The sequence below is a fragment of the Thamnophis sirtalis genome, unplaced genomic scaffold, assembly GCF_051295495.1.
Source record: "Thamnophis sirtalis isolate CommonGarterSnake01/CBP01778 unplaced genomic scaffold, rThaSir2_p1.2 scaffold_1, whole genome shotgun sequence".
In the NCBI taxonomy this organism is placed as follows: domain Eukaryota; kingdom Metazoa; phylum Chordata; class Lepidosauria; order Squamata; family Natricidae; genus Thamnophis; species Thamnophis sirtalis.
This window is the reverse complement of record NW_028261381.1, coordinates 94,136,562-94,163,942: the sequence shown is the minus strand read 5'-3', so window position 1 is coordinate 94,163,942 and position 27,381 is coordinate 94,136,562. Positions and strand designations below refer to the sequence as shown.

General features: G+C 35.6%; 1 protein-coding gene across 1 annotated transcript in view; it reads left to right on the top strand.

Moving 5' to 3' along the window:
- The window catches only part of PRMT3 (protein arginine methyltransferase 3), a 74,110-nt gene extending 46,959 nt beyond the window's left edge, over positions 1-27,151 (top strand). Inside the window, exons 13-16 of the mRNA XM_087719040.1 lie at positions 2,377-2,463; positions 16,899-16,949; positions 17,151-17,238; positions 25,742-27,151. Coding sequence (XP_087575166.1) covers positions 2,377-2,463; positions 16,899-16,949; positions 17,151-17,238; positions 25,742-25,851 — 336 coding nt within the window. The 3' untranslated portion in view covers positions 25,852-27,151. The remainder of the gene's footprint in view (positions 1-2,376; positions 2,464-16,898; positions 16,950-17,150; positions 17,239-25,741) is intronic.
- Positions 27,152-27,381: the final 230 nt, after the last annotated feature.

Genomic DNA, 27,381 nt, shown 5'->3' with positions numbered 1-27,381 from the left:
AACTGCAGTGATTCACTTAACTGTGGCAGGAAAAGTCGTTAAATGGGACAAAGCTCATTTAACAAATGTCTCACTCAGCAACAGAAATTGTGGGCTCAGTTGTGGTTGTAAGTCGAGGACTACCTGTATATCCAAAACCACCTTGTTTCAGGTTTAGTCCTCTGGAAAAACAGGGGTCCTGTAGTTTAGGATTCCAGTAAATAATAAGCATACCCAGCTTGTCCCAAAGGTGTTTTTTCAGGAGACAACTGGACTTTCTTGTTTTTTTCTTTTGAAGACATTTTGCTTCTCATCCAAGAAGCTTCTTCATCTCTGGCAGGTCAGTGGGGAATGGAAGGATCTATCCTGCCAGAGCTGAAAAAGCTTCTTGGATGAGAAGCGAAATGTCTTTGAAAGAAAAAAACAAATTGTCTCCTGGAAAAGCACCTTTGGGACAAGGTGCACCGTGACTTGAATGACTGAGAATCTCTACAGATTTTCATACCCAGCAGAATGATGAATTCTCTCACTCTCTTTTCAGTGCTTTAAAGTCAGTTTATGTAATGGTTAAGGCGTCAGGCTAGAAACCAAGAGAATTCTATTCCTGACCTGAGCACAATGTCAGCTGGGTGACCCTGGGCCACTCACTAACTCTCAGCCCTAGGAAGAAGCCAGTGATAAGCACTTATGAAACCACGTTAAAAATGCAGGGATCAGTCCAGGCAGTCATTTGAGTCAATTTGGACTCAAAGAGAGCAAAAAAAGAGATTAAAACAAGTTATAGTTTTAAAACAGAGAAAATATCTGGTTGATAAAAGCTTTCAGATAATTTTTTTACATTCTAAACTTTTTTTCCTGTATAATAAAACTAAGGAATCGACTGAGAGTGTCATTATGAGTAAATAACCAAGATTAATAGCGGCTTTCTAGAACTGGTGATTTTGAAATATCCAGGAAATTATAAAAATGTGCTTTATTTATCATGCAATGTCAAAGAATATACATTCGGCAGTCAAATGTGGGTGAATATGAATAATGCCTTTGTCATACTCTATTTACGTTCATGAAAATCTGTTAATATGCAAGACTGAACTGGGTACATTTTCAAGGATGTTTCTATTTTATGGGTTGAACAATTCCTGAACATCATTTGTAAACTGAATGAGTATAATAGAATTGCTGGGCTATAAAGAGGAGAATAGATTTTCTGGCTCCACTATAGATATATAATAAATATTAGTGTCTTCTTGAAAATACTCAAGAATAGATTTCAAGCTTCTGGTAGTTTGTTCCAGTCTTAGGAGGTTGGTATATGAAATATTAGGTGTAAGTATTTAGTCTGAATCTCATAACCATTGTTTCATCCTTATCTTAAGTGGAAAAATGGATTATTTATTTGGTTTGGCCATTTTTATTTGTTGTTGGAAGGGTATTCTATTTTTTACAGTGGAAGAATTTTTATCTTCACTGCACAGAGAAAACATAACAACTCTCCATTTTCATGATTCACTTGTAAAATCATTTATACTATTTTCACATTTGTTGAAGTTTAAAAAACATATTTTTACAGTGTTCCCAAACCAAGAGCTATGTACAAAAATGACTTTTAAAATTCTGCCATAAATCAAATAATTAAAAAAAAATCATTTTGGAAAGGAAGACTGGTCCTGAAGTAATAGTTGCCCTGCAAAAACTAGAGAAGTTCATTTGTTGCTTAAAACACAATAGAAAAGGAACCAGATGAGCTTATCTCAAGAGAAAGGGTATTTATAACTGGAGTGCCACCACTGAGAAGACCAACTTCTAGGTACCACACTATGAGACAGATTTGTTAGAATGACAGACAGGGTTTTTTTTAAAAAGAAAAAGTTAAAAATGTAACATATTGCTGTGATATGGAGAGATGAATAATGCAATGAAAAAAAGTGTATCTTCTGATCCTTAGTCAGCACGGAGCGTTTTTGAAGTTATGCAGACTGCATTGCAAGCTACTTTTAGCATTTTCAAAAGTTATTTCACCACTCAGTGTTAGCAAGCAGCAATTAAAAAAGCAATTAATAGTCCTGAACTCAAAACTGAGAGCAAAATTATGTATTTTTGGCTTGAGTTCACACATATAATTATATATCGATCTTACAAATAACAGGTTTTGCTGAGGTAAATGCCTTTGATACCAAGGGGCAGGGGGAGTGACCCTTTGGCCTTTAGCACTGTCTTCCAGGTATCCCTGATGGTACGTTTGTGCATCTTACACTCTTCCCATAGAATTGTTCCATCTGAGAATGCTGAGAACTATACTATAAAACCTGAAAGTTAAAATAGTTATCAGCCACTCCAAAATCCATATATAACTTTCTTTTGTTTGGTCATCAAACTCATATTTGTTCTACCTTGCAGCGGATAGACTGCCATGTTGTCTCAGTTCCAGAATTGGAATTTTCATCTGACTTCATCTTGATGGTCACCAAGACTTCCATGTGTACGGTAAGTTTTGTTTCACTTGTAGAAATATTTCTGGGGATCAGATGAACCTTATTTATTGACTGATTGTCTTGCCAACAGTTGTTCTTCTTGAGTCTTTGACTGTCATGTTTTTTTCCCCTTTAAATATATATATATATATATATATATATATATATATATATATATATATATATATATATATATATATATATATATATATATATATATATATATATATATATATATATATATATATATATATATATATATCTCTTTGTATGCAATAAATGATTTGTGGACAGCATACTATCTGGGTCAGTTTGTTTACATAATAATATTAAACTCCTAATTTCTACCTCTATTATCCAACCATTGATAAAATAAGTTCCAAATTTTAAAATATTTTGTGTCTTCCTTTTCTTTTATCTTCATTGTTAATCTGCCATTTCTGCACAGTATCATATTTTTTTAAATTATCTCTTCTGTGGGTGTTTTCTCATTTTTCCAGTATTGTGCAAATACAGTTCTAGCTGCTGTCAAAACATGTAATATTAAATATACCTTTCCTTTATCATATTTTTCTGGTTTGCCTAACAGAAATAATTCTGGTTTGTAGTCTATATGCTGTCTTAACATTTTTTTCCAACCATGTATGTATTTTCGTCCAATTGTTTTTGCTTTTTTGTTTTTCCTAATACATATTTTATCTTACCTTATATTTTAGCTTTATGTTGTGGATTTATACATAAAAACCTACAGGTTATCCGTTTTTAAAGTATAGATCCTTTAAAACTAAGTGGTATAATTCTCTTGCCTTTAAAACTCTTGTTGCTTGTTTTCAGTAATTGTCATTAATGTCATGGAAATGTGACTTCATGTTATACTTTTCCCAAAATTTGCTTCAGATAATCCCTCAGTGTTCCAGAAAAAGATAGTGAATCCATTCCACCAGTGATTTCCATTCCATTCTATGAGCCACGGTGGTGCAGTGGTTAGTGCAGTACTTCTTCTACTTCTGCTGACTGCCAGCTGACTGCAATTTGGCAGTTCAAATCTCACCAGATTTAAGGTTGACTCAGCCTTCCATCCTTCCGAGGTGGGTAAAATGAGGACCCAAATTGTTGGGGGCAATATGCTGACTCTGTAAACTGCTTAGAGCGGGCTGTAAAGCACTGTAAAGTAGTATATAAGTCTACGTGCTGCTATCTATGGATAGGCAGAATTAACTGTAATCCCACTAAGCATTTTTGGATTTATTCAAGATTGTATAAAATACTTCCTGCATCTTTCCATTTTTTTTTTCAATTGGTACAAGCTTTATCCATTTCCAAATTCCATTTTATTGTTTTGTAGACATTGATATTCTCCTGTCCTAGAATGGAATGTAAGGTTTGGAAGTTATTGGTCTTTTATTAAATTTTTGTGGCACTACACAGCAAACAAACACATTACCTCACATTATTTGTACTTTTTAATTTATTGACATCTTATGATGAGAATTTTATGATGAAATTCCAGAGATTAGTCACAGGTTGACAGTCCATCCATCATAATAGGCTGCCTAACCTTGCAGTAAATAAATGGCTATTGAGTGATTTATTCATCATTTGTAGCCAGACAGAAACTTTTTTCAGACATTGTCTAATAAAAGTACAATCAATAAAATGAACAACACAAAACTATCTCCTAACAATAAGAACTGTTAGCACAACTTGTGGGCAAAGTTTATACATAATGTAAGAAAAGTTTGCCACTTTAGAGAAATAATTTTTATCTTACTTTTTTTAACAGAAAACAGTGTTTAATAGTGCAAATAAAAGCTATCAGTGCCCCAGAAATTTAAATAAAAGAGGAGTAATTAAATGGTGTTGAAGATCCCTATAGAACTGGCAATACAGAAAGACATGAGCAGTCAATAAATAGTGGAATATATTATTAGTGTTTGTTGGAGATGGTTAAATATATATATATATTGCTTGATTTTGGAACCTCAGTTTTGATTAGATTTACAATAAAAATTTAAGGCTTAATGTAAGGCTTACAACATTTTGTGAACTAGAAAACTGAGAAGGTGATTTTGTGTGACATTTCCAGTCAAGTATATGTAGTGCTGCAACCTGGAAGAAATCTATCAGTTTCATTCTATCATAAAAAAATAATAATTCATTCTCTCCAGTAGGTGGTGCAAAGTATTAACTCCCCCCCCCCAATCTACCCACCCACCCTACCAACAAACTTGCATTCAACCTATTCATACAGTAGTATGAATTTAGGCAATATTTTCACATTTTATGTTAGAGGTATACAAGTGTTAAATCTGCTCAATTAGACTTCTTTCATAGCTAACCCTTGTTATTTTTGTTGTATTTTTTGCCATTTATTTGCTTGGAATTTAGCACAGGAGCATCTCGATATATTGTAGATAGTTACATCCAGTACCTATCAAAGATACAATTTTATATCGTTCACCAGTCTATATATTTTTCTCACATGTCAACTTGATAATCAGCATAGAAAATAAACTAGGCAATGTGCATAACTGCCACAGATAGAGGCACCTATAATCAAATATTTACATCTACTGTCTATCTGGTATTTCTCCATGGCTTATCAGTGTGTAAAAGTGTTAGAGTACATTATTCATAGGTCAAAACATATACCAGGGAATTGAAATGGAACACCAATAAATCGAAATTGCAATTCTAGACTTGAATCTCTATCTTAATGACTAGATTGTATTCTTGACCAGTTCTTGGCAGATTGAGTAGAGTGCCGAACTAAAATCAATCCTGTGCTCTTTGAGTGTTTAATATAATAATAATATTCAGAGGTATATTGAAGTAGAAATGCTTATCCACTATAAAATGAATACTGGGAGGAAAAACTCAAGGATGTCAATTTGCCTTGCTTCTTATTTGAATAACAATAATAGAATAACAGAGTTGGAAGGAAAACTAGAGGTCTTCTGTCCAACTCTCTGCTCAGAAAACCTGCTGTCCCACTGCTCAGGAAACAATCTACGAGTGATGGCGAACCTTTTTGGCACCAGTGTAGAAAAGGGAGCGCAAGCGCGCTAGTCGGGGCCACAACCCAGAAGAGGAGCTGCACAGGGGGCAGGCGCACTGGAAAATGAATGTCTGGTTTCCGGCACTTGCATGTGCAGCAGCAAGCTAATCTTCCAGTTACTGGCGCGCATGCACATGCAATGATGAACTCACACTGGAAAACGGAAGAGCAGCTCTTCCAGTTTCCAGCACTACCACACGCACGAAGGCCAGCTGATGCATCGTTCACGCATGCGCAGCAGAACTCCAGAAGAGGAATGGGTGACGTAACGCATGCCAGGTGACATAGTTCCGTGTGCCACTTTGGGCATGAGTGCCATCACCACCCTAAACCATTTGAAACAAATGGTTGTCCAATCACTTCTTAAAAACTTCCAGTGTTGTAGCATTCACAAATTCTGGAGTCAAATTGTTCCACTGGTTAACTGTTTTGTCAGGAAATTTCTCCTTCATTCTAGGTTACTTCTCTCTTTGATTAATTTCCATCCATTGCTTCTTGTCCTGCCCTCAGGTGCATTCGGGAATAGCTTTACTCCCTCTTCTTTGTGGCAACCCCTGAGATATTGGAACACTGCTATCATAGCACCTCATTAAATTAGACATACAGCATAGTCACTCCATATATGACATTAAAATACCTATATTCCAGTATTGTAGGGGGGCAGAGCAATATAATGCATTAATATGAAGATCTAACTGAATTTTGGAAGCCGTAATTGCATGAGGTATAAATGCTGCTATGTACTTCTGAAGATTAGGAAACAAAAGATTGGGAACCTTTTGTGTCTGTGGGAGTGTCCATGATCTATTATTTTGTGCTTTGAGTTCAGTTTTTACTATTACCTTTTATTGGCTGGTAACCTTAATCTCTTCTTGCACCACTGCCATATAATTTAATGATTTAGCGCTTTCTTTTTTCTTTTTACAATTTATGGGAAGTAGAGATTCACATGATGTAGTAGAGCAGAATGAGATATACCCAGTGGTGGGATTCATTTTTTTTTTTTTTTTACTATCGGTTCTGTGGGCATGGCTTGGTGGGCATGGTTTAGTGGGCATGGCAAAGGAAGGATACTGTTAAAATCTGTTAAATTCTCCATTCCCACCCCACTCCAGGGGAAGGTTACTGCAAAATCTTCATTCCCTCCCAACACACTGGGACTCAGAAGGCAGAGAATAGATGGGGGCAGGGCCATTCAGAGATGGTATTTACTGGTTCTCCGAACTACTCAAAATTTCGGCTACCGGTTCTCCAGAACTGGTCAGAACCTGCTGAATACTACTACTGGATATATCTCCCCTTTGGAAGGTGGAGATAGAGTCCAGAAAAGGTGTGAATAATCTTTTAGTTTTTTTCTTAGGACAAATCCACCTTTCTCAAAATAGTAGTTTCAAGGTGTTTGGATTTTTAGGGAAGGTATGTACATTGAGATTACCCCCTAAAGGGAGGTTTAATGGCAAAAATAATTGTTTCTAGTGTAATCTTTACTGATTCCTGCATATCCAGCATTTATTTTTCAGTCCAATCGAAGGCGTGTTATAGGGTTGGACCATATCTTTGCCTTTTGTTTCAACTTTTTCTATATTTTGTCCTCTCACCTTCAACTTGGCTAAGCACTTGCATTACCTTTTATTGACAGCCAATATTATGATATTATCCTGTTTTCCTAGCATTGTTCAAGCCCTCAGCTGGGATTTGGCCTCCACTTTTTAGTAGGCAAAAAATGTCATAATCTTTAAAAACCCAAAATGTCCTCAGAATTCAATTCTTAAAGGCTTGAAGGGCAGAACTGTACATTGAAAGGATATAATAATTCTCTTACAATCTTATATTCAATGTGATTAAGAAATCCTTCAATGTTTCTCAAGCCTCAGAAATACCGGCCATTGCAGAGTCTGGGCAGGAGAATGGATATAATGATTATAAACATTTTTCTATTCTGTCTAACTCCATGTCATTTACAGTACTCAGAAGCTTAAATGTGTTTTGTCGCAGAATATATAAATTACTATCTTCAATAGTGTACTTAGACTAGCTAGTTGAGATTCTGTATTTACTAGTGAACAAGGCTCATCAGAAATCACTATTTTATTTTTTACTGCCTTCCATAATTTCCCAGTCTCTTTTACATCTGCATTTGCAATCTTATGGTTATTTTGAAACTCTGGTGCTTTCTCCTATGAATTTTCTTTCTGCATATACTTCTGAAAGAGAAGTTTAAGGTCATCTGTCTTCTTGCTGCCTGCCAATATTTGTTGATAAACTGCTATGGGTCTTTTTATAATCAGCAGTGTTGTCTGCAAGGGATAAGGGTCAAAATAATCTAAGATGGTAGTCGACTAAATACTAAAGACTAAATACTAAAATTGAAGCCCACACTTCTGCAGATGTTTACAGTCTCCACGTATGTCCACTTATAAAGTAGTAAACTTTGAGGGAACACAAGCCTCGGAGTTTTATTTCATTAGGGGTGTTTTTTGGAACCCTGACAGCCAGAGCTTTGATTACACAATCTCAACAAATTGTGCCATTTTTTAAAAACTTCTGATCCTTCATCCAATATATGTTGGTGGCAGTAGTAGTATGCATTTTTAAGTCACCAGGTCTAAATCAGCATTGCAAGGGAATTCAGTTCTCTTTTCTTCCCCAATCTCTAATTGCAAGTTATCTTCAAAAGATGAAAGTTCTTCACATCCCCAGTCAAGCTCTACATATTTGTCAGAATTACAAGAATGTGACTCACTTATCCAGTCCTCAGTGTTCATTTATTACAGTACAATTGAGCCACTTAAGAAGCAGGTTCCTACTTTGCTGTAGTACAAAATCGACAAGTAACTAAATTGCATGACATATTGCTACATAATATCAGTCATAGTCAATTATATATTGCTACACATTCCTATTAATTTGTATTATAAACTTTGAGATGTTCCACTTTAAATTTAGTTAAACAGAAAACATTATACTGCTGTAGCCAGTATAACTATAAGCTCCAGTGACTTATAACTGGCACATGTATTGCATTCTATCATAAAGCTATATATTCTTCAGTGAATACTAAAATCAGGAGAGAGAGAGAGAGAGAAAGAGAGAGTGTTCTGGATAGAAAGTAAGGATAGGTAATCCTTACTTTTATTTTTTAATAATAGTCTAGTTATCCTTGCTGCTGAATTGTTTTTGCTTTGGGGGAACTGAATTTTTTTTTAAAGCTATATGAAGATAGTGAATTGCCTCCATAGGTCCTGAAGGATTAACAAGTTTGCACTTGTCCATCCATCTTCTCATATCATCCAGGATGACAGAGTATCTAAATCTGATGTAAATTTGAATTTGAATGGATCCCAATAAACAGTATCCTTCAAAGCTTCCTCATTTTTGAAAGCTACTACCCATTCCATCATTCCAGAACCTCTCAAGTGTGCAAGACTGCATAGATGGAACCATATTTGGTTGCATCTGCCAGAGGGTTGGCTTTCAAGAATCTCACCATGTCCTGTCTGAAAGGAGTGCTTATTATTCCTCAAGTCCAAAATCTCAACTCTGTCCATGCAGATTTGAAAAGCCAAATTGACAAGGATACTGTGTGTGTGTGTGTGTGTCATTTCCACAAAATTAAGATCCAACCGCAAATAAGTCCTAACATGATTTTTCAGGATGCACGTAATATATGGCCTACCCCCAAAATAAGCTCCAGTTAAGATTGTCAGCCAAACGGACCCATTTAGTACCAAATAGTTATATGTTGTAGACCTCTACCTCCAGGAAGCTCATCCCCATCTTCAGGTTGCTGGCATCCAAATATCACAGCACAAACTGTCAAGGAGCATTCATTTGTATATTTTAAAAAAATGTCTATATCAGCATAGCTACAGGTAATTTTAGCTTCAGGTGAAATTAGATGCAAATTCATCATAACAAAAACTTTTTGGACACTAAGATTCTTTTAACATAAAAGTCATTTCATTCACTGGGCATGGTTTTAGTACATTGGTGACAAAAAAAGTAAACCTTTGTATAATCCCAACATTGTATGCTAGAAAATAGACCCTTATGTACAGTATGCTTTGTTGTGTTTGCTACACATTGTAGCGCAAGACTGCTGAGATTCAGAACAAGGTAAGCAAGAAGCTAATTGCATATGCCAGATCTCAGCAGTTTCACATTGTTTTGCTTGTGGCTACATTTCCCTACTGTTTGTTTTTCTCCATGATTCTTTGCAACCTCATTGCAAAGGGAGTAGAAAATAAAAGGGACTAGAAAATTAAACATTGTTAGTATATGAGAGACAACATGAAATCCAGGTGTAAATTCAAAACAAAATTAATCCAAATTGAATTTTAGGTTTTGTTTTTTTTAAAAAGCATTTGTATGAGGTCCAGTTAATAATACTCAAGATATTCTCTTACAGTATTGTGGGTTTTTACTTTTGCTTTGTTTTGTATTTTAGAGATGGAAAATGACCATGAGCATTACAAATAACTAAAATACATTTTTCTTTGATCCTCCCCTTGAGAAAAAGATCATTCAGTTATATCCATGTTCTGAATTGTTTTAATTGAAGGAGTACTGTTTTAAATGTTTAAGTAGTATTTCTGCTGCAGAAACGTATGATTGTTTCATTCTCCCTCTCTCCTGCATGCCTTACAAGCATGTCATCTCCATGGTTGAATAAACTCCATCAAAAGCACATTATCCTCCTACTTCTGTGGCCAGCTGCCTAATTGTATCTACTCTAGCTGCATGCTGTTGGAGCGTGATACCAATGAGAAATAAAAAATGATAAATTGCTCCCTGCAACTGATAGTGATGATGGTAACTTTTAATTTCCCTTCGCCTAAGTGAGCTGGCTAGATTACCTGCTTTCAGAGGCTGCTGTATAAACCAGTCAATGATATATAATCTGGGCAAATTGTTTTCTTTTCTGAAGGAGATAATTCAAGTAAATGAAGTGGCTATAATATTACCCCATGATTTGGTTTATCTTCAACCATAAGTGCAGATTAACAACTGAGTAAATTTGGAGACTGGTGGCATCCCAGCCGAATATAAATAAATATAACTAAAGTTGAAATAAATAAATTATATACACACTGTGCTTTTAATGCTTATTTTTGCAATGCTTTTTAAGTAAAACACGTCCCTCTGTAAAAATGGAGTGAATAAGAATTCTGAATACTGAAAATAATTAGGCATGTACAAAACATATTAACTTCCCCTCCCTTTTCCTCTCCTGTTATTGTGTTGCAGCTCTGATTTGGCAACATTAAGGCTGCTGATGTTGATTATGTACATGCTGTCTATAATAGATTTGGAAGGATCTCTAGATTGAGGCAACTAACTTAACCTACATTTCGCTTGTGCATTAATTTCACCGGTCTGTATGCCAGCTTAATGATTAAATTTGCAGCTCTGGTGCTCTTCATTTTTCCCCTTGTACAGATGACTTGGTTTATGACCAGGAGAAATTCTGCGTTTTTGTGCATTTTTACATCTCATTAACGTATTTTACTGTCTTCTGCTTGCTTTTATTTCCAGTAGCTCCCTTCACCATCCGCACCATCTTTGACTTGGAAATGCTGAGAACAGAAAGCAGAATAATTTATTTGGTCACAATGTCTGTCAACATAAAATAGCCTTTCAAAATGCATGTCAAGTCAGGGTTTCAGTTCTCTATGACCAATCCTGTCCTGTTCATTTTTGATTTCCTAGTGGGGCACTCTTCAATATTTTTTGATAGATTGTTACACATATCCTAGAATTTGTCATGAGTACTCATCTGAGTATCTATAGATCTGCTGTCAAAGATGAACTGCAGAGATAGAGAAGGTGAGGCAGTGGTAAGGATAGTTTATCAAAACCAAAGAAATATCTCATCATGGTAAGCCAGTTCTTATGTGCTCTTTTTGTTAGTCATGCAGATAATTCTTCAGATGTCTCCAATTCTGGATTTAAATAGGGTTTATTGGCCTATTCTATTCTAGATTTTTAATAATATAGTTTAGTCATGTTTGGCTGTATCATATAAGATGAGGATTTTTGCTCTCGGATCATAAATAATTGTTTCAAATCTTGATTACAGAAATTCTTGAAATACTTTCCACAATGGAATGCACAAATTCAAACAGATTAATAGAAAATTATGTACAAAAACAACAACAACAATTACTTTAGGACAAATTTCCCTTTTAAAGCCATTAGAGAGCAATCCTAAACAAAGAAAGAAACTACGGTAGTAGAATCTCTCCTACTTGCAAAATCCTGCAAAGCTCCATGCAGTGATATACAGAGAAATAGATTACTGTATGCCCTCAAAGCTTTTTGTGGGTTTAATCGAGTCTCTAGGAGTGGGAAGAGAAGGAAGCTAGCAGCAAAGTGTTTCTTTCTCATACTAATCCTTCTCAGGAAACCATTACCATGTTAGACCTGGTGAACAATCCTTCTGAGAAAAATCAACCTCCGTTTGGAACAATTGTCATGTACAATTGCATTTTTGGCAGCTCGCAGCATTGCAATTTAGAAATACTGTGTGGCTGAGACCCGCTTGATATTTCTGATATTGACAATTGACCACCCATTATGTAATTTGCTGTTCCATGGACCCATGATGCTAAGGTTGCTGTGGACCAACTGCTTAGAATAATTGAATTTGAAGAATAAGCTCTTGTTCTTTTAGTAATTATTTTCTTTAATCCCCTTTGTTTAAACTGTATTATTTGGTTGGCCTTAGTATTTTAAGGGGAAAGATAAAGGGAAATAATTGTTTGTATAAACCTTAACTCATATTCTTAAAAGTTCAAAGCTAACAGTTTAAAAGTAATTTATTTTATTACAGTGGCTAGCTATTTTCAAAAATAATTAGCCACTGAAATAATAAAATGATTAATTCTACCATGTGGTGCTTTTGGGGAGATGCTTCCACCAATGTTAATTAGGCAATTAGGCAATAAAAAAATTAAGTTCCAAATGTTTTATGGCGTTAAATCTTACAAATGAGCTCATGACTTAATATTTGCTGTGGAAGAAGTAATATTGGACTTCAAGGATGTCTTGAGTCCAAATTGCAGAAGAATCCAGCCTTAAAAATAAATGCGTAGCCATAGTGAAACTTGTTACCATTATCTCTAGATTTAATAGCCCAGTGAACTCTGCACCTGCCTTACCAAACTTGATCATAAATATTCAGAGATTCTTCATGGTTTGAAAGCTAGGTACTTTGAGGATTGCTTTCTCCAATCAGAATTGACTTGAATAAGACACTTCACTGGGAGAACCTGCTTGTAGTACCCATTGTTGGAGTACTACCGGAAAAGAGGTTGAAACCAGAAACATGACTTTGTATTTGTACCATGGACATTCCAATTGATGCAATTATGTTTTAATTCTGTAAACTGCTTACTGTCATTGCTAAGCAGTATCTATCACTCAATCAGTCAATTAATTAAAATGCAGCAGATAGAAAATTGAAGCTAGCCAACTCTTAGGATAATGAGAAGCTCATTAGAGTACAGGAACTTGTGGTGTCGGTGTCAAATTTAAATGTTTGTTATCAAACCCTCAAAATGACTAGTGCTAGAATACTGTGCTTTTGCCTACTTGAACTGGAGGAAATTATTTCTTAGTAGTATTTCTTGTGATCCAGGCTTAAGTATCAATCTGTGCAATGCAGGTAACATTCCAATCTGCAGACATTAGTTGTTAAACTTCTATCAGGACTTACTTTAAAGTTAAACTTTTCTCTTTGGTAAAAGAAAGCTGAATGACTAAACCATTAAATTCCTGGCTTGAAAGTTTTATAGGACACGACACAGGCTATATTAACCTTCTGTTGCTATTTATGCTTACCTGCTCGAATTAATTCCTGTGTTCATTAGTGATTTGTAACTATATTTGGCAACTAGTTTTCCATAGAAAAATGTACAATCCAATCTAAAAGTTTTGCTACTCTCTGCACATAAAAAGTAGAAAGCACATTCCATTACCTCGGATGAGGAGGGAAAAAAGATATAAAACTCACACTTTTTAACAGTTTTTGTTTACTAAACCTGTTTGAAACTGTCTTACAGTATTTGACTTGCAAATACAATTATATAAATGGATATCCCACTTTCCCTTTTTTCTGATTAGTTAGGCATAACTGTGTATTATTGGCCTAGGATGAATAATGAATATATATGCATTGGTCTTATATAGCTGTTTATCTTATGAAACCCAATAGCTCACATTTATAAAATCCAAAGACAGTAAAACAAAAAACCTGGTACCTCACCAGCAATCTGTAATCCATTGAACAATATGATCTCCAGGCTCCAACCTACCTTATCCCAAAGCCTGGAGGAAAAGCTAACACTTAATGGCATTCCTGAAAGCTAAAAGGTTGAGGACTTACTGGATACCAGCGGGGAAACTCAGGGTAGATAGCTGCTACTGTAGAAAAATTGAGCTTCCATGATCCCATGCTTTTGGTATTTTGAAGCACCCTGAAGACATGGCTCTTCGCTCCCAGCCTTTGGCAAGGGGGATTGAAGCTTGTTTGGATAATGTGTGTTTCTTTTTTTTCCTGTCCTTTTTGCTGTTATCCTTGCTATTATTTTTAATCCTTCATTTTTGTTCATTGCTGCATTTTTTCCATTTGTTTTTAATATTTTTGATTTGTTAATCACCTGGAGTCTTTTGAAAACAGGTGGAATAAATAAATAAATAAAGAAATAAATAAAGAAATAAATAAATAAATAAATAAATAAATAAATAGACTAGAATTAAATAGATAAATAAAAACATAAAAAATGGCAGCATGTAAGAAAAGAGATCTGAAGGACACCCACCCTATCTAATCTGGTGGGGTGAGTGGATACTGTCATGGTATAACTTTCTGCTATATAGGCCTATAAGGTAATAACTAGCATCTTGAATTGTGTCTTCGGCAAAAGTGATAACAGTTAGATAAGAGAAATCTGAGTCAGGGCCATAACTGTAATCTGAGAAAGTGTCTCAAACAAGTCTGTCTCTAGTTCACATGAAGATAAAAGGGGGTGGTTGGAGAAAGCATATATCAGACTTAGAAGATCTGTTAACTGTAACCTTGAAATCAGTATTAGCTTGCATGACTTTGGTTTCCTAATCAGATCTACCTTAAAGGGCTGGCAAACTGCATCTGGGGAAAAACCTGGCAGCTCTCACAACAGTGATATGATAATGGGCAACCCAAGGGGCACCCAGCACCACATGCCACTGTATTCCATTGCAGTTGTAACTTGGCCTTTAAAGCCAACAAGATGTAAAGTGCATTGTAGTAGTCCAGCTAAGAAGCAACCAAGTCATGAGTTCCTGTGAGCAAGGCCTCCAGACCAGGAATGGGCACAATAGATGCACAAAGTATTTTTGTACAAAGGCTCCCCTAACAATGGCTGCCACCCCTTTGACTGAGAGCTGCAATTCCAGGAAGATCTGCAAATTGTTCCATCAGCTCTGTCTAGGGAAGTGTTATCCTGTCAAGAGTCAAAGATAGCACACTGTCAGCCCATGATGGAGCAAAAAACCAAAGCAACTCAGTCTTTCTAAGATTGGTCAGAGCCGCTTTTTCCCCATTGGTCAACATTGAAATTTTTTTACAGGCCTGGTTTTGGAACATAATATAGGCTTTTATAAGCTATTTCTCCATGTACAACCACCTTTCTTTTCAAATTCAAATATTTCTGAAAAATGTGGCCATTATTCTTTGCCTGCCAAAAAAGTATACATAATGGGCTGTAAGAGTAACCTTGAGGAAAGGAGATTTTTTAAAAAGGCAGAAATGTAATTTGAGAAAGCATCTCTGACTTGACCTTCCCTTATTCTCTTGAAGATAACAGGAGGAAGGAGCGTTTGTATTTGCAAGATTCTGTTACTGTAACACAATAAAAACAGTTTTAGAATGCATGACTTTATTCTCCTCGTCTGATCGATCTTGAATTGCTGACAGCATGGGAGAGACTAAAGGAACAGATAGGGAAAGACAGATTTTGTGACTTCTTAAAGAAGTTGCTGAATAATTTGGAATTTTTAGATAATAGGAGCCATTTGCCCTGGCCTGTAGCTGGCAGCCTAGTGCCTAGACTGGGTGGGTAGCAGTCATTTTGGTTTACTTACTTACAGCTGCAATATTTTGCTTTTGCTTTTCCTTTCCCAGCAGAGAGTGGAGCAAATAGTTTCTTTTCAAACTTGAGTTTTTCTGCTGATTTAGTTTTGAGGAGAAAAGGGAAGTATGCCTGAGGGTAGATGTGGAGCAGGCTTTTCATCGCTACCAGTTCGGTAGCGGGAGTGTGTGCACACTTTGCTCGTACATGGCACTTCTGGGCATGCTCAGGACCTTCTGCGCATGCGTGATGATGTCAGCTTGGCCGCCACTACCGGTTTGGCAGAATCAGTAATGATGTCAGAGCTGCCACCATTGCCTGTTCGGCCAAACTGGTGTGAACAGACAGAATACACCTCTGATGTGGAGGTAAAATAAAGTGAAACAGAAAGGCCTAAAAATAAAAGGATGTAAAGGATGTGACATAGACAAGGAAGGGAACAGAAGGTGAGAGAGCATTTTTTCCTGTTCTTGTGATCATAAACTGGATTACAAAGCTGAGTTTATGTGACTGCTGCTTTTAAAAATTAGAGAATCGACCAATGCGATGTATTTGTTATGTAACAATTTTCCTTTTCTACCTTGCTTTCTTGATTTCAAGCTCTTTATTTTGTTATGAATTGTAGGCAAGATTAATCAGTGTATCATATTGTTTTGCCCTTGCCACCATTACGAGATTTCTCCCTCTATCACAGAAGGTCTCAAATGTATCTCATTCCAGTATGGCAGACACAGAAGATTGCACAGAAGGTCTCAAATGTATCCCATTCCAGTATGGAAGACACAAAAATATGAATCATAAGCATGGATCATTATGGAGCCCATTATATTTCAAGAGCTTTCCCAGATCATCAGCAAATCACAAATTCATTTTCATGTCCATATTTTCTGTGAGTCCATAAGGTTCCATATACAAAGTCAGAAAGATGCATGTTTCAGTCCTGGTTTTGGACTGTTGTCACTGGCCAGGACAGGAGACTTGATTTTTCTGTGATTTGATCTGAGGTAGTTTTGAAGAAGTTGCCCAGCAAACCTAATGGACACATCAACAAAGGTAATTAGCATTTGAAAGAAGTGCTTCACAAGAGTTGAAAGCAGGAGTGAAGGAAGTAGGGCTTTTAAAAAACATTGTGTTATAGTTTCAGCATTTTAAAGTCTCAACATTGATTAAGGTGGGCTGGTTTCTGTTATCGGAAATGGGGATAATAAGCTTTAACCTATTTAGTGACTCTAGTAAACTAAAATTTCTGTTTGCTATTTTGTTTTCCTTTTAATTCAGGCAATTGCTGGATATTTTGATGTGCATTTTGAGAAAAATTGTAACAAACAAGTAAGTATTTCAAAGCTATAGGTTTAAAATTAATTGTAAAATATAGTTTATATGTTGGCAGCTTTTGGCAGCCTTAAGGTGTTTGGAAATAAGCCTATTTAGTGTTGCAAACATTTAACATGTATGGTTGTACAATGAATTAATGAAGCTTGTTATTTAGACTTGTACTTTATCATGGTTCTCTGAATTTTGTTATTGCAGATCCTGCTTTCAACTAGTCCCTGTTGTACCAAGACACACTGGAAACAAACAATGTTTTTTCTGGAAAAACCAATTTCTGTTGAAGAAGGTATATATTTTTGCCATGTCATTAGACTTTTCAGAACAAATTGGATGTTAATAAATCCACATTCATCTCAAAAGCTTAACCCTGTGCCATCACTATTTCCATTTTGCCTTTTGCTGTAGCATATGTGAAAGTTATTTTAATACTGATCCAGAATTTTTAAGACACTAGATGGGAATATTCAGCCTATTAAGTGTGAATAGGATCAAATCTGGTTAGTAATAAAATTGGAGATTACCAGAAAATTGTAGGCTAGTTCGGAAAATTGAAATAACATCCTGGGAAGAAGATGATGACAAATCATTTCCTTATTATTGCCAAAAAAATTAAATGCCTTAATCCATCTAGGCACAAAAAGCAACTGGTTAACTTTTTTTTATAACTCTGCAACTTCAATTTATGCTTAGGAATTTATTTTTACATTATTATACAAACGTAAACTGGGAATGGGAAAAAGGCAAAGGGAAATGGACAAAGGAAAATGGACATATTTGCCCAAGTGTTGGCAAATACTTTGTTAACTTTTTCAGAACAGCTTTAAATTCTATGTGGGAGACAAACAGCATATACAGATAGTAGAGATAGGTATTACTGGTAGCTACATGCATGGCTAGTAATGGAGGGAGTACAGGGGAGACATTTGGAAATCCTCAACATGATATAGGGAAACTGTGACATTGTCAGGTTCCTCATTGACCTGTAAGAAGCCATCTAACTATTTTTCCATGCATTTAAGACTTCTGGGCCTTGCAAATTACTTCTGGGCCTTGCAAATTACATACCAAGAGTCAACAATACTATTGACTGCAATATTGGAAACTGCCTAGAGAACTGATTAGGTATTGGAAGAACAAACATAGTCCCAGTATTTTAAAAAGGCAATAGAGAGGCTCTAGGAAATGATAGTTAGTTGAATGCCTAGTAATATTGGTAGATCATCAAGTAGCATGCCTATAAACTGGAAAGGTATTGCTATAAAATGAAACCCATGAAAATAACATGGGTTTTTCAGAAACAAATTATTAAACTAGACTTATCTCTTTTTATTTTAAAAGGAATTAATGGGGTTGGAGGGGATATATGGGAATGCTGTGAACATAGTATATCATAATCTCAATAAAGCATTTGATAAAATATCTGCTTTTACTCTTTAAGGACAAGATGGATGAATATGGGCCAGAGGGTAATGTGGCTCAGTAGATTTTTCAGTTGGTTGAAACAGCACACCTATTATTAAATGATTCTGTAGTGATTGAGTAGGATTCCCAAGATTCTGTCTTCAAACTAGTGCTTTTCTATAGCTTTATAAAAAGTATGGAATAGAAGGCATGACAATCAGATTTGGAGATGCTATTAAACTTCAAGGATTGGCTGGCATCATAGAGGACAAAAATAAATAAATCACAGAATGACCTCAAGAGGGTTAACTATTGGCCCAATTTCAAAAGGTTGATGTTAATTGATAACAATAATAAAGTTATCAATATGAAATGTATAAGTACAGGATTAAAGAAACATGCTTTGGCAGCAGTGTATAGGGGAAGTTGTTAGGAATACCAGTGAGGCACCAACTAAATAAGACAATGTTACAGTAGCTAAAGAGGTTAGTGCCATTTTGGGTCATACTAATCAAAATACTATGCCCAGATCACAGAAGATAATACTTCAATTGCTCTCTATACTGGTTAATCTGCACTTGGAGTAAATGCTTCGGCAAATCTGACCATTTTTCTTTGTCCATTTCCCTGTCCTTTTCCCCATTCTCAATCTGCATATTTATGTTTGTAATTATAATGTAAAAATAAAATCCTTTGCATATGTTGAAGTTGCAGAATCATAGAAAAAAAGGTACACAGTTGCTTGAGTTAACTTTTTGTGCCTAGATGGATACGTTTATTTATGATAAGAAAGTGGTTCATCAATATTTTCTTCCCAAGATGTTACTTTAATTTTCCAGACTAGCCTACAATTTCCTAGTAGATTCCTATTTTATTGCTAATCAGATCTGATCAGTAATCAAGGCATCACGCTTTAGGCACCACACTTTAAAAAGAACATGTAGAAACGGGGGTAGATTCAGAGAAATATCTTGATGGTAAAACTGCCACCAGCCAAGTTGTATGAGAAGCAATTATAGAATGTAGACATGTTTAGCTTGAAAAAGAGAAGTTGACGACACACATCATAGCAGTCTACAAATAACAAAAAGTTGTCATGCACAAGGGAGCATATATGTTCTCTTAAAACCACAGATCTAGTGTGTTGACACTAAAAGGAGATTTGGACTGAGTATCAGAAGGAGTTTCTGCACAGTCTCTCTAGATCAGTGGTGGATTTCCTACTGGAAGTTTACAAATGAGCCAGGTGGCCATCTGTTGGGATGGTTTAACAGACTTCCTGCAATTGCTGAAGTTTGGACCACATGACCCATAAGGCCCCTTGTAATTATAACATTCTGCAATTCTATGTAGAGAAGCTAATGGTTAATCAGATTTTTACCCAGTGTATGGCTAGGTAATACAGTTTGTTTGTGGCAGAAGAAAATACTATTTCTACATAAGCATTTATTTACAGTAATTACTCATTTGTTATATCTCTTTTAGGCAAACAAAAATAATTCAGACAACATGGGGGTCATGTTTTCTGATTCTTTGTTTCCACAAACCAGTTATGACATTCATGTAATATGATTATACCATGCAGCTTTTCTGATTTGAAAGTTTTTGGTTTTGGCTAGGAAGGGCATCTGGTAAAATTATGAGACCATTTGACTGATGTATTTTACAAGGGGCACTTCTGAAAATGTGTTGGCATAAGTAAAATATCCTTCCTCAAACTGCTTTTCTGTATCAACACCAATGTTAGTTTCATGCTATTCCTTTTTTCTAAGAGGTCAAGGCAATATGCGTTTCAAAATGTATTTTGCATAGCTGATGATGCTTACTAGGAAGTGAGTCAAGAGCGAATGATGCTCTGGAATAAGACAGTGGTATAGAATGAGATTCAACAGAACATTGCCACTGTATTTCATTTGTTCTCAATATTTTGCTACAGGGCTAAATCAGTGAAGGAAGACCCATCTGATATTTCACAGACAAGTGAATCTACATTTTTCTTAAAGGGCATTTTTGTTAAAACCGGAATCTTAGATAACAAATGCACACCACCAATTCTGCACAGCTATTGCCTGAATATGCTGTAGTTTTATTTATACTAATTTATACTAAACTTGGCTAGTTTTCCCCCCCCCCCTTAATATTGTGTGTGTGTGTGTGTGTGTGTGTGCATACACAAACCCATATCTGTATCTTCCGTGACATACTAGGTTTTCCACTTTCTGTCAGTGTGTATAACATACCTTATTTTTCGGAGTATAAGACGCACCAAGGTTTTGAAGAGGCAAATTTTAAAAAAAGTAGGTAGGTAGATAGAGGGATAGAGAGGGAGAGAAAGAAAGAGAAATACAGTAGGTAGGTAGAGAGAGTAGATAGGTAGGTAAAGGGATATAGAGAGAGAAATAGAGAGAGAGAGAAATACAGTAGGTAGGTAGTGAGAAAGAGTGTGTAGGTAGGTAGAGGGATAGAGAGAGAAATAGAGATAGAAATACAGTAGATAGGTAGGGAGAGAGAGAGAAGGTAGGTAGATAGATAGAGGGATAGAGAGAGAGAAATATAGTAGGTAGATAGGGAGAGAGAGTGTTTGTGTAGGTAAGTAGGTAGGTAGGTGGAGGGATAGAGAGAGAGAAATACAGTATGTAGGTAGAGTGTGTGTGTAGGTAGGTAGAGGGATAGAGAGAGAAATAGAAAGAGAGAGAGAGAAATACAGTATAGATAGGGAGAGAGAGAGAGTAGGGAGAGAGAGAGAGAGAGAGATACAGTAGGTAGGTAGGGAGAGAGAGAAATTGTGTAGGTAGGTAGGTAGGTAGGTAGAGGGATAGAGAGAGAAATAGAGAGAGAAATACAGTAGGTAGGTAGGGAGAGAGAGAGTAGGTAGGGAGGAAGATGTTTCCAGGTGTATTTATCCATGTGCTGGAGAAGAAAATCGCTGACAAACCTTAAGACTCTGCTGGCACAGCACTTGATCAATGTAATTCCTTCCTCCTTCCGAAGAGACTGCCCCCCAAAAACCTTAAAGCTAAATTAAATTTGAGAACAGAAGAAATAAGCGGCGAAATTAAGCTACATTGGATTGCATTGGACAGTGTGTTATCTTTCTTTTTAAATGCTATTTTATGGATGGAATTTGCACAAAGTTTTTTAAAGTGAATGGATTAGTTTTTCTTCTACTACTTTTTTTTTTGTAACCTAGGGATTAAAATTCTTTTTTTTTTCATTTCTATAAGAGTTTTTTTTTCTTTTTTCTATTTTGTTTCATTTAAGAATTTTACTTTTTTAAAAACCTGGAATACAAAAAAGATGCAAAAGGAGTACAAAGAAAGCTCTAACATTAGAGGGAAAGGAAGCAACATTGCCACTTGGAGGCTGGAGGTTTGAGCCTTGGAAACATCGTACTTTCACTTCTCTCTTTGATCACTCCGACTTTGCGCTTTATGACCTTGCAGTTTGTTTACAGAAAGTGATAAGAAGAGCATGGGGTGTTTATGCTAGTGTTCTTTTGAACCCTATTGCCAGCTGGAGAAAAGTGAAACAAGGTCTTATTGTGAGAGATTATAAATGAATTTATGCTTAATCTAATAAAAAGCCTTGAAAGCCAGAGTGGCAGTGTTTACCAGACGGAAGAATGGCACAACATCAACCTCAAAAAGAAACTTTAACATTGCAAGAGATAATGTTTGAAATTCAAAAATTATTAGAAGTATCAGAGAGAATTGAAGAGAAACTGGAAAATCTAGAGCATATAACAGCAAAATATGATGGAGAATCTCGATTGGAAAAAGTGGAGGTTAGAGTCCTAAAAATTAAAGAGAAAAACAAGCACAAAGACAAGAAATTTGTTGACGTCTATGGTGAATGGAGTGTGGTTGGAAATGCAGAGAGTGGAATATGGAAAGGAGAGCTAAATGGCCAGGAACTCTACCCCAGATGGCAAGGTACAGAAGAAGAAAAAAGAGAAGAATTGATGAATTTAAGGAGAGAAATCTTATCAGAAGCACCATTGATGACCAAAGATATGCTGATTAAAGAAACAGATGGAGGGTATTGAGATTTTTATTTAGAATAGGTTATAAGGATTTAATGTTATTGGATGATATTGGAAATAGCTAACAAAATGCCATTATGTGGTTATGCTTCAAACTTTGGAATATTTTATACAAAAGGACGTTAAAATATTTGGTATAGTTGGCAGGTATAGGATTTCCTGCCTAGGCAGGGGGTTGGACTAGAAGACCTCCAAGGTCCCTTCCAACTCTGCTATTGTATTGTAATTGTGTTCAAATGAATATTGAGGTATGATGATAGTAATATCTATAAATGTATTTGATTTAAAATATATGATTTGATATGTATTATAGGTGATGACTGTGTAAGAGATGCACGAAAGCTTTTTGTAACCAATTGACACACTTTCTATAGTATGTAAAGAAAGAGAATTATTTGTGTTGTATTTGTGTTTATTCAAAAATAAAAAAAATAAAAAATGATGTATTCGATGTATAAGACGCATCCAGATTTTCAGCCTCTTTTTTGAGGAAAAAAGGTGTGTCTTATACTCCGAAAAATACGGTATCTTGATTTTGTTTTCCCCAAAAGCTTTATTTTTTTATTGACTTACTGAATTAAGCCGAAAAATAAAATCCTTATGCCAGCAAATTCTATTAGCAATAAAATAAGCACAAGTGCATCTTTTATGTTTTTATGGTGCCTTGCCGTGTGGTTTTCTACACCGACTTTAAGATAGTGAAGAGCAACTGTGAGCAATCAAAATATTTTAAAGGGCGCAGTAAATATTTTACTGAAGGCTACTTCATCCTTGATAGTTTAATTCAGTTCAGTTATATCAATAAAAGTGTGCACTCAATGATGTAAATATGTGTGTGGATAGTAAGGTTTATTTTGCTAGAAAATACGAAAATCATATATGAGGTAGCCTTGTTTCTAGTCTATTGTTAATATTAGATTTTTTAAAATTAATTTCAATATATGCACTCAAAAACAGCCACTTTTAATTTAAAATTTAAAATCATAGAAACAAGGAGCACATTTAAGACCACTTTCCCAAACTGAATCTGAAACACAGAACATGCAAAGCAGGTAACTTAAGCATATGGCTTACTAGTGATGAGCCAGTTTACATGTTGTGTGGTCCTAGACACGGTGTATTTATACTTGCTGTTTCTGGAAGCTTACTGCTACTAATCTCATTAGTTTATGAACAATTTCCCATCTTGCAGTTGAACAATATAATTACTTTTAGCCCTTAGCTGCCGTAAAGATCTTGCAGTATATCTGTTTGTAACATTTCTATTGAAGTAAAAAGCCAACTCTGACGATTGCTAGAATGTGCTCAGCCGTAGAGCCAGGCCTCCAAGGGATTAAAAAACACATAGTAATTATAATTGCATGCTTCTCTGGAAGATCTGTTAAAGGCAAATCAGACTTGATTTTCTCTGCTGGAAGAGTGTCAGTTCCATAGGAGCAGGGTAATGAATTCAGGCTGGATCAAACTAAAGCGTGACTTGTCTCTCGCCTGCTTCTTCCTGAGCAGAGGTGATGCAGCTCAGCCTTGGAAGGCATCCTCTCTACTGTGTAGAGCAGCAAAGCTGTTGAGAGCACATCAGTCATTTTATTTCCCCATGGTGTTGATTAATTGGCCTGATCTTCTTCCCTGTCCTGATTGTCCTGCCATTGCTTTAGTTCGGGAACAGAAACAGTGGCGCACAAAAGGAGATTTAATGTAGCCAATTGGGGCGAGAAAGGCAAAGATCTGCCTCGTGATAATGAATAAAGCTGGTTGTCTGGATCACTTAATGCAGTTAACTTGGTAATAAATAACGGAGGGCTGCCCTGATTGAAAACTGTCGTCAGTTCTTATAGAAATGTTACTTTCTAGATTTCACAAATTCATCGGATTTCACAGATCCATTTGCTTTAAAAAGCAGGTATGATCTCTTTATGCATAATTAAAGTGAGACTGTGTGCTGATAAAATAAATAATAGAAGTACAGTTTTACATTAACAAACATTTTAGAAAACTAGCATTTTTCAGCTAATGCATGTAGTCCTCGACTTATGACCATGATGGAGTCCAAATTTCTGTTCTGTGAAACATTTGTTAAGTGAGTTTTGCCCCATTTTACAACTTTTCTTGCCACAATTCTTATGTACATCACTGCCATTGATAAGTTAATAACATGGTTATTAAATGAATCTGGCTTCCTCACTGATTTTGCTTGTCAAAAGTTGGCAAAGGGTAATCACATAATCTTAGGACACAGTAACGGTCATAAGTATGAGTCAATTATCAAGTATCTGAATTTTGACCCCGTGATCATGCGAATACTACAAAGGTCAAGTAGCATGTAGGTGTGAAAAATGATTGTAACTCACCTTTTTCAGTGCCGTTATAACTTTGAACAGTCACTAAATGTAAGTTGTAAGTCGAAAAAAAATTTTTTAGCTGTGGATATTTTGAAGTGTCATCAGGTTTTGTTATACATATCAGAAAACTAATCTGTTTGGTTATAAAGATTACTTACCATAACAATTGAAACTTTTTTTGTTTTGAGAATGTTTTTTAATAGCAAAAATGTATTGTGTTTTGTGACTATTTATATTGCTCTTTTGATTCTTTTTATTGCTTATTGTCACTTTGACAAGAAGAGTGGCCATGTCCCAAAGGTTCTTTTCCAAAAGGCAGCTGGGCTTTCTTGGTTTTTTCCTTAAAAACATTTCATTTCTTATCCAAGAAGCTTCTTCAGTTCTGACTGAAGAAAAATGTTTTTAAGGAAAAAAAACCCAAGAAAGTCCAGTTGCCTTTTGGAAAGAACCTTTGGGACAACCATGATGTGAGAATTTCCATAGCCGAGGACAGCCATGCAAATACAAATCAATACATTCACCTCAAATAATTGAGTCATTCAGGTTAAGCTGAAATCTAGAGATATGAAGGAAAGCAGGATGTTATTACTATAAGATTAACATCATTAGAAATCTTACCAATAATAATCAGAACCTTACCCTGTAATATAAAATGAATATTGTGGTAATGGACAAGATTTATTGTTCTTAGTGTTAGATGGCTATTATTTTTATTTTATTTTTAACTTATTTGTAAGTCTTCAAAAGACTTTGGGGAATTGAACAATGTATAATTTGTAGCAGAAATAAATACATTTATTTAATAATACTAGAGGAAAAACTAGTAATGTTTCTTAACAATAAAGATTTGCATTCCTTTCAACCTGTGCTATCTTTCCACTGTAGATTTTGGGGCAAGATGCTGTAAGGAGGAGGGATTTAAATCAGCAAATTATATCTGTTTGCTTGGCAGAAAGACACTTGGTTATACGACTTAAAATCTTTGTATTTATATTTTGTTTCTATAGGTGAAGAACTGAAAGGAAGGATAACAATACACAGAAACCGAAAAGATCTCCGTGCCCTCATTGTAACACTTTCAATTAAAAATGTGAAACAAACATACAGTCTACAGTGAACATTGCCCCACAATCAGCTTGAGAAGCTCATTTCAATTACCAGATGTTTCTTTTTGAAGCAGAAAAACCTGGATAAAATATTAAATTAATTTGGTTCTACTTCCAATAACTTTAGTTTTCCTGGACATATAACTGTTTTTTTTTCCTGGACATATGAAACAACTGACACTGCTTTGTACAGCTCATGCTGTCCTAAGAAATTATTTCACCTTGCGTGCGAAACCATTAGTAGAGTATGGAGATTCTCAGTCATCCAGCTCATGGTTGTCCAAAGGTAACTTTTTCAAGAGGCAACTGGACTTTCTGGTTTTTCTTTGAAGACATTTCACTTCTCATCCAAGAAGCTTCACTTCCAGAATGTCCAGTTGCCTCTTGAAAAGGCATCTTTGGGACATTAGTAGAGTAGCAGTCCTCTGCCCAATCTCTGAATGTTCTGTAAATTTAAGAATGTATTGCCATAGAAATACAATGCAGATATACATCTAGAAGCGACATGCCTTGTACAATTACTATTATTTTTTGGATTAGTTTATATTATTACATAGGACCCAGAATTTATTTCTACAATGATGGGATCTCCTGGAGTTTTCTTCAGAGTAGGGGAAAAGGCATCCCTGCAGGCTACCTTATCACCACTTCCACTCTTCCGAAGAGTCTTCAGAACAGATTTTTGAAAATCTTTAGGACCTCCTGGTAGCTGGATTCCTCCTCTGGTTCAAAATCTTTAACTTTGCAAGAATCAAAATCTTTAACTTTGCAAGAATCAAAAGTCTTTTATGTCTGCAGGAAGCAAGGCCTAGTTTCAAGATAGTCATAAAAATATTGAAGACATGCAAATAGAGCTATGTGGATACCAGACCATCCAAATGGATTTGACCACAATGCATAGGCAAGAATTATGCTTTTGCACACATTATTTTTATAAACATAGTTTCAAAATAAATTCATTTCTTGGTTTTTGGATTTCAAATGTACATATGATATTATTACATTGTAATATTTTTCAAATATTAAAATGGAATACAAAAATTTGCTGTTATTAAAATCACCATTCACTTGAGTCTCATCTTTATCTAGAGGACATTCCAGATTGCTAACAATGCACAGGCTGTGGCCAAGGGACCAGTGTGTTGGCCAGATCTGGAACAAAAGGATCTGGTGCCAAGGTAGACTACTGCAATGGACCACATATGGGGCTGCTTTTGTGAACTATTTAGTAATGACAATAGATGCAAAATGCAGCTGTCCATATACTGGCATGTAAGGATTGCATCAGCCTTGTTACACCAATGTATTGGACGTTGCACAAGTTGCCAATAGATTTATGGTTACAATCCTATATTTTTGGTTCTGTTTTTAAAAGTCTTATATTGACTCTTAGCTACCTTTAGAATCACCTTCTCCAGGTACACCAGTGCAATCATTGAGGTTTGGGTGGTAATTTATCTCCAAATGGGTGGGTTGAATCAATATGGGCCAACCAAAGAATTATGGAATAGCATCCCTCAGAGACTAGATTGATACAGGCT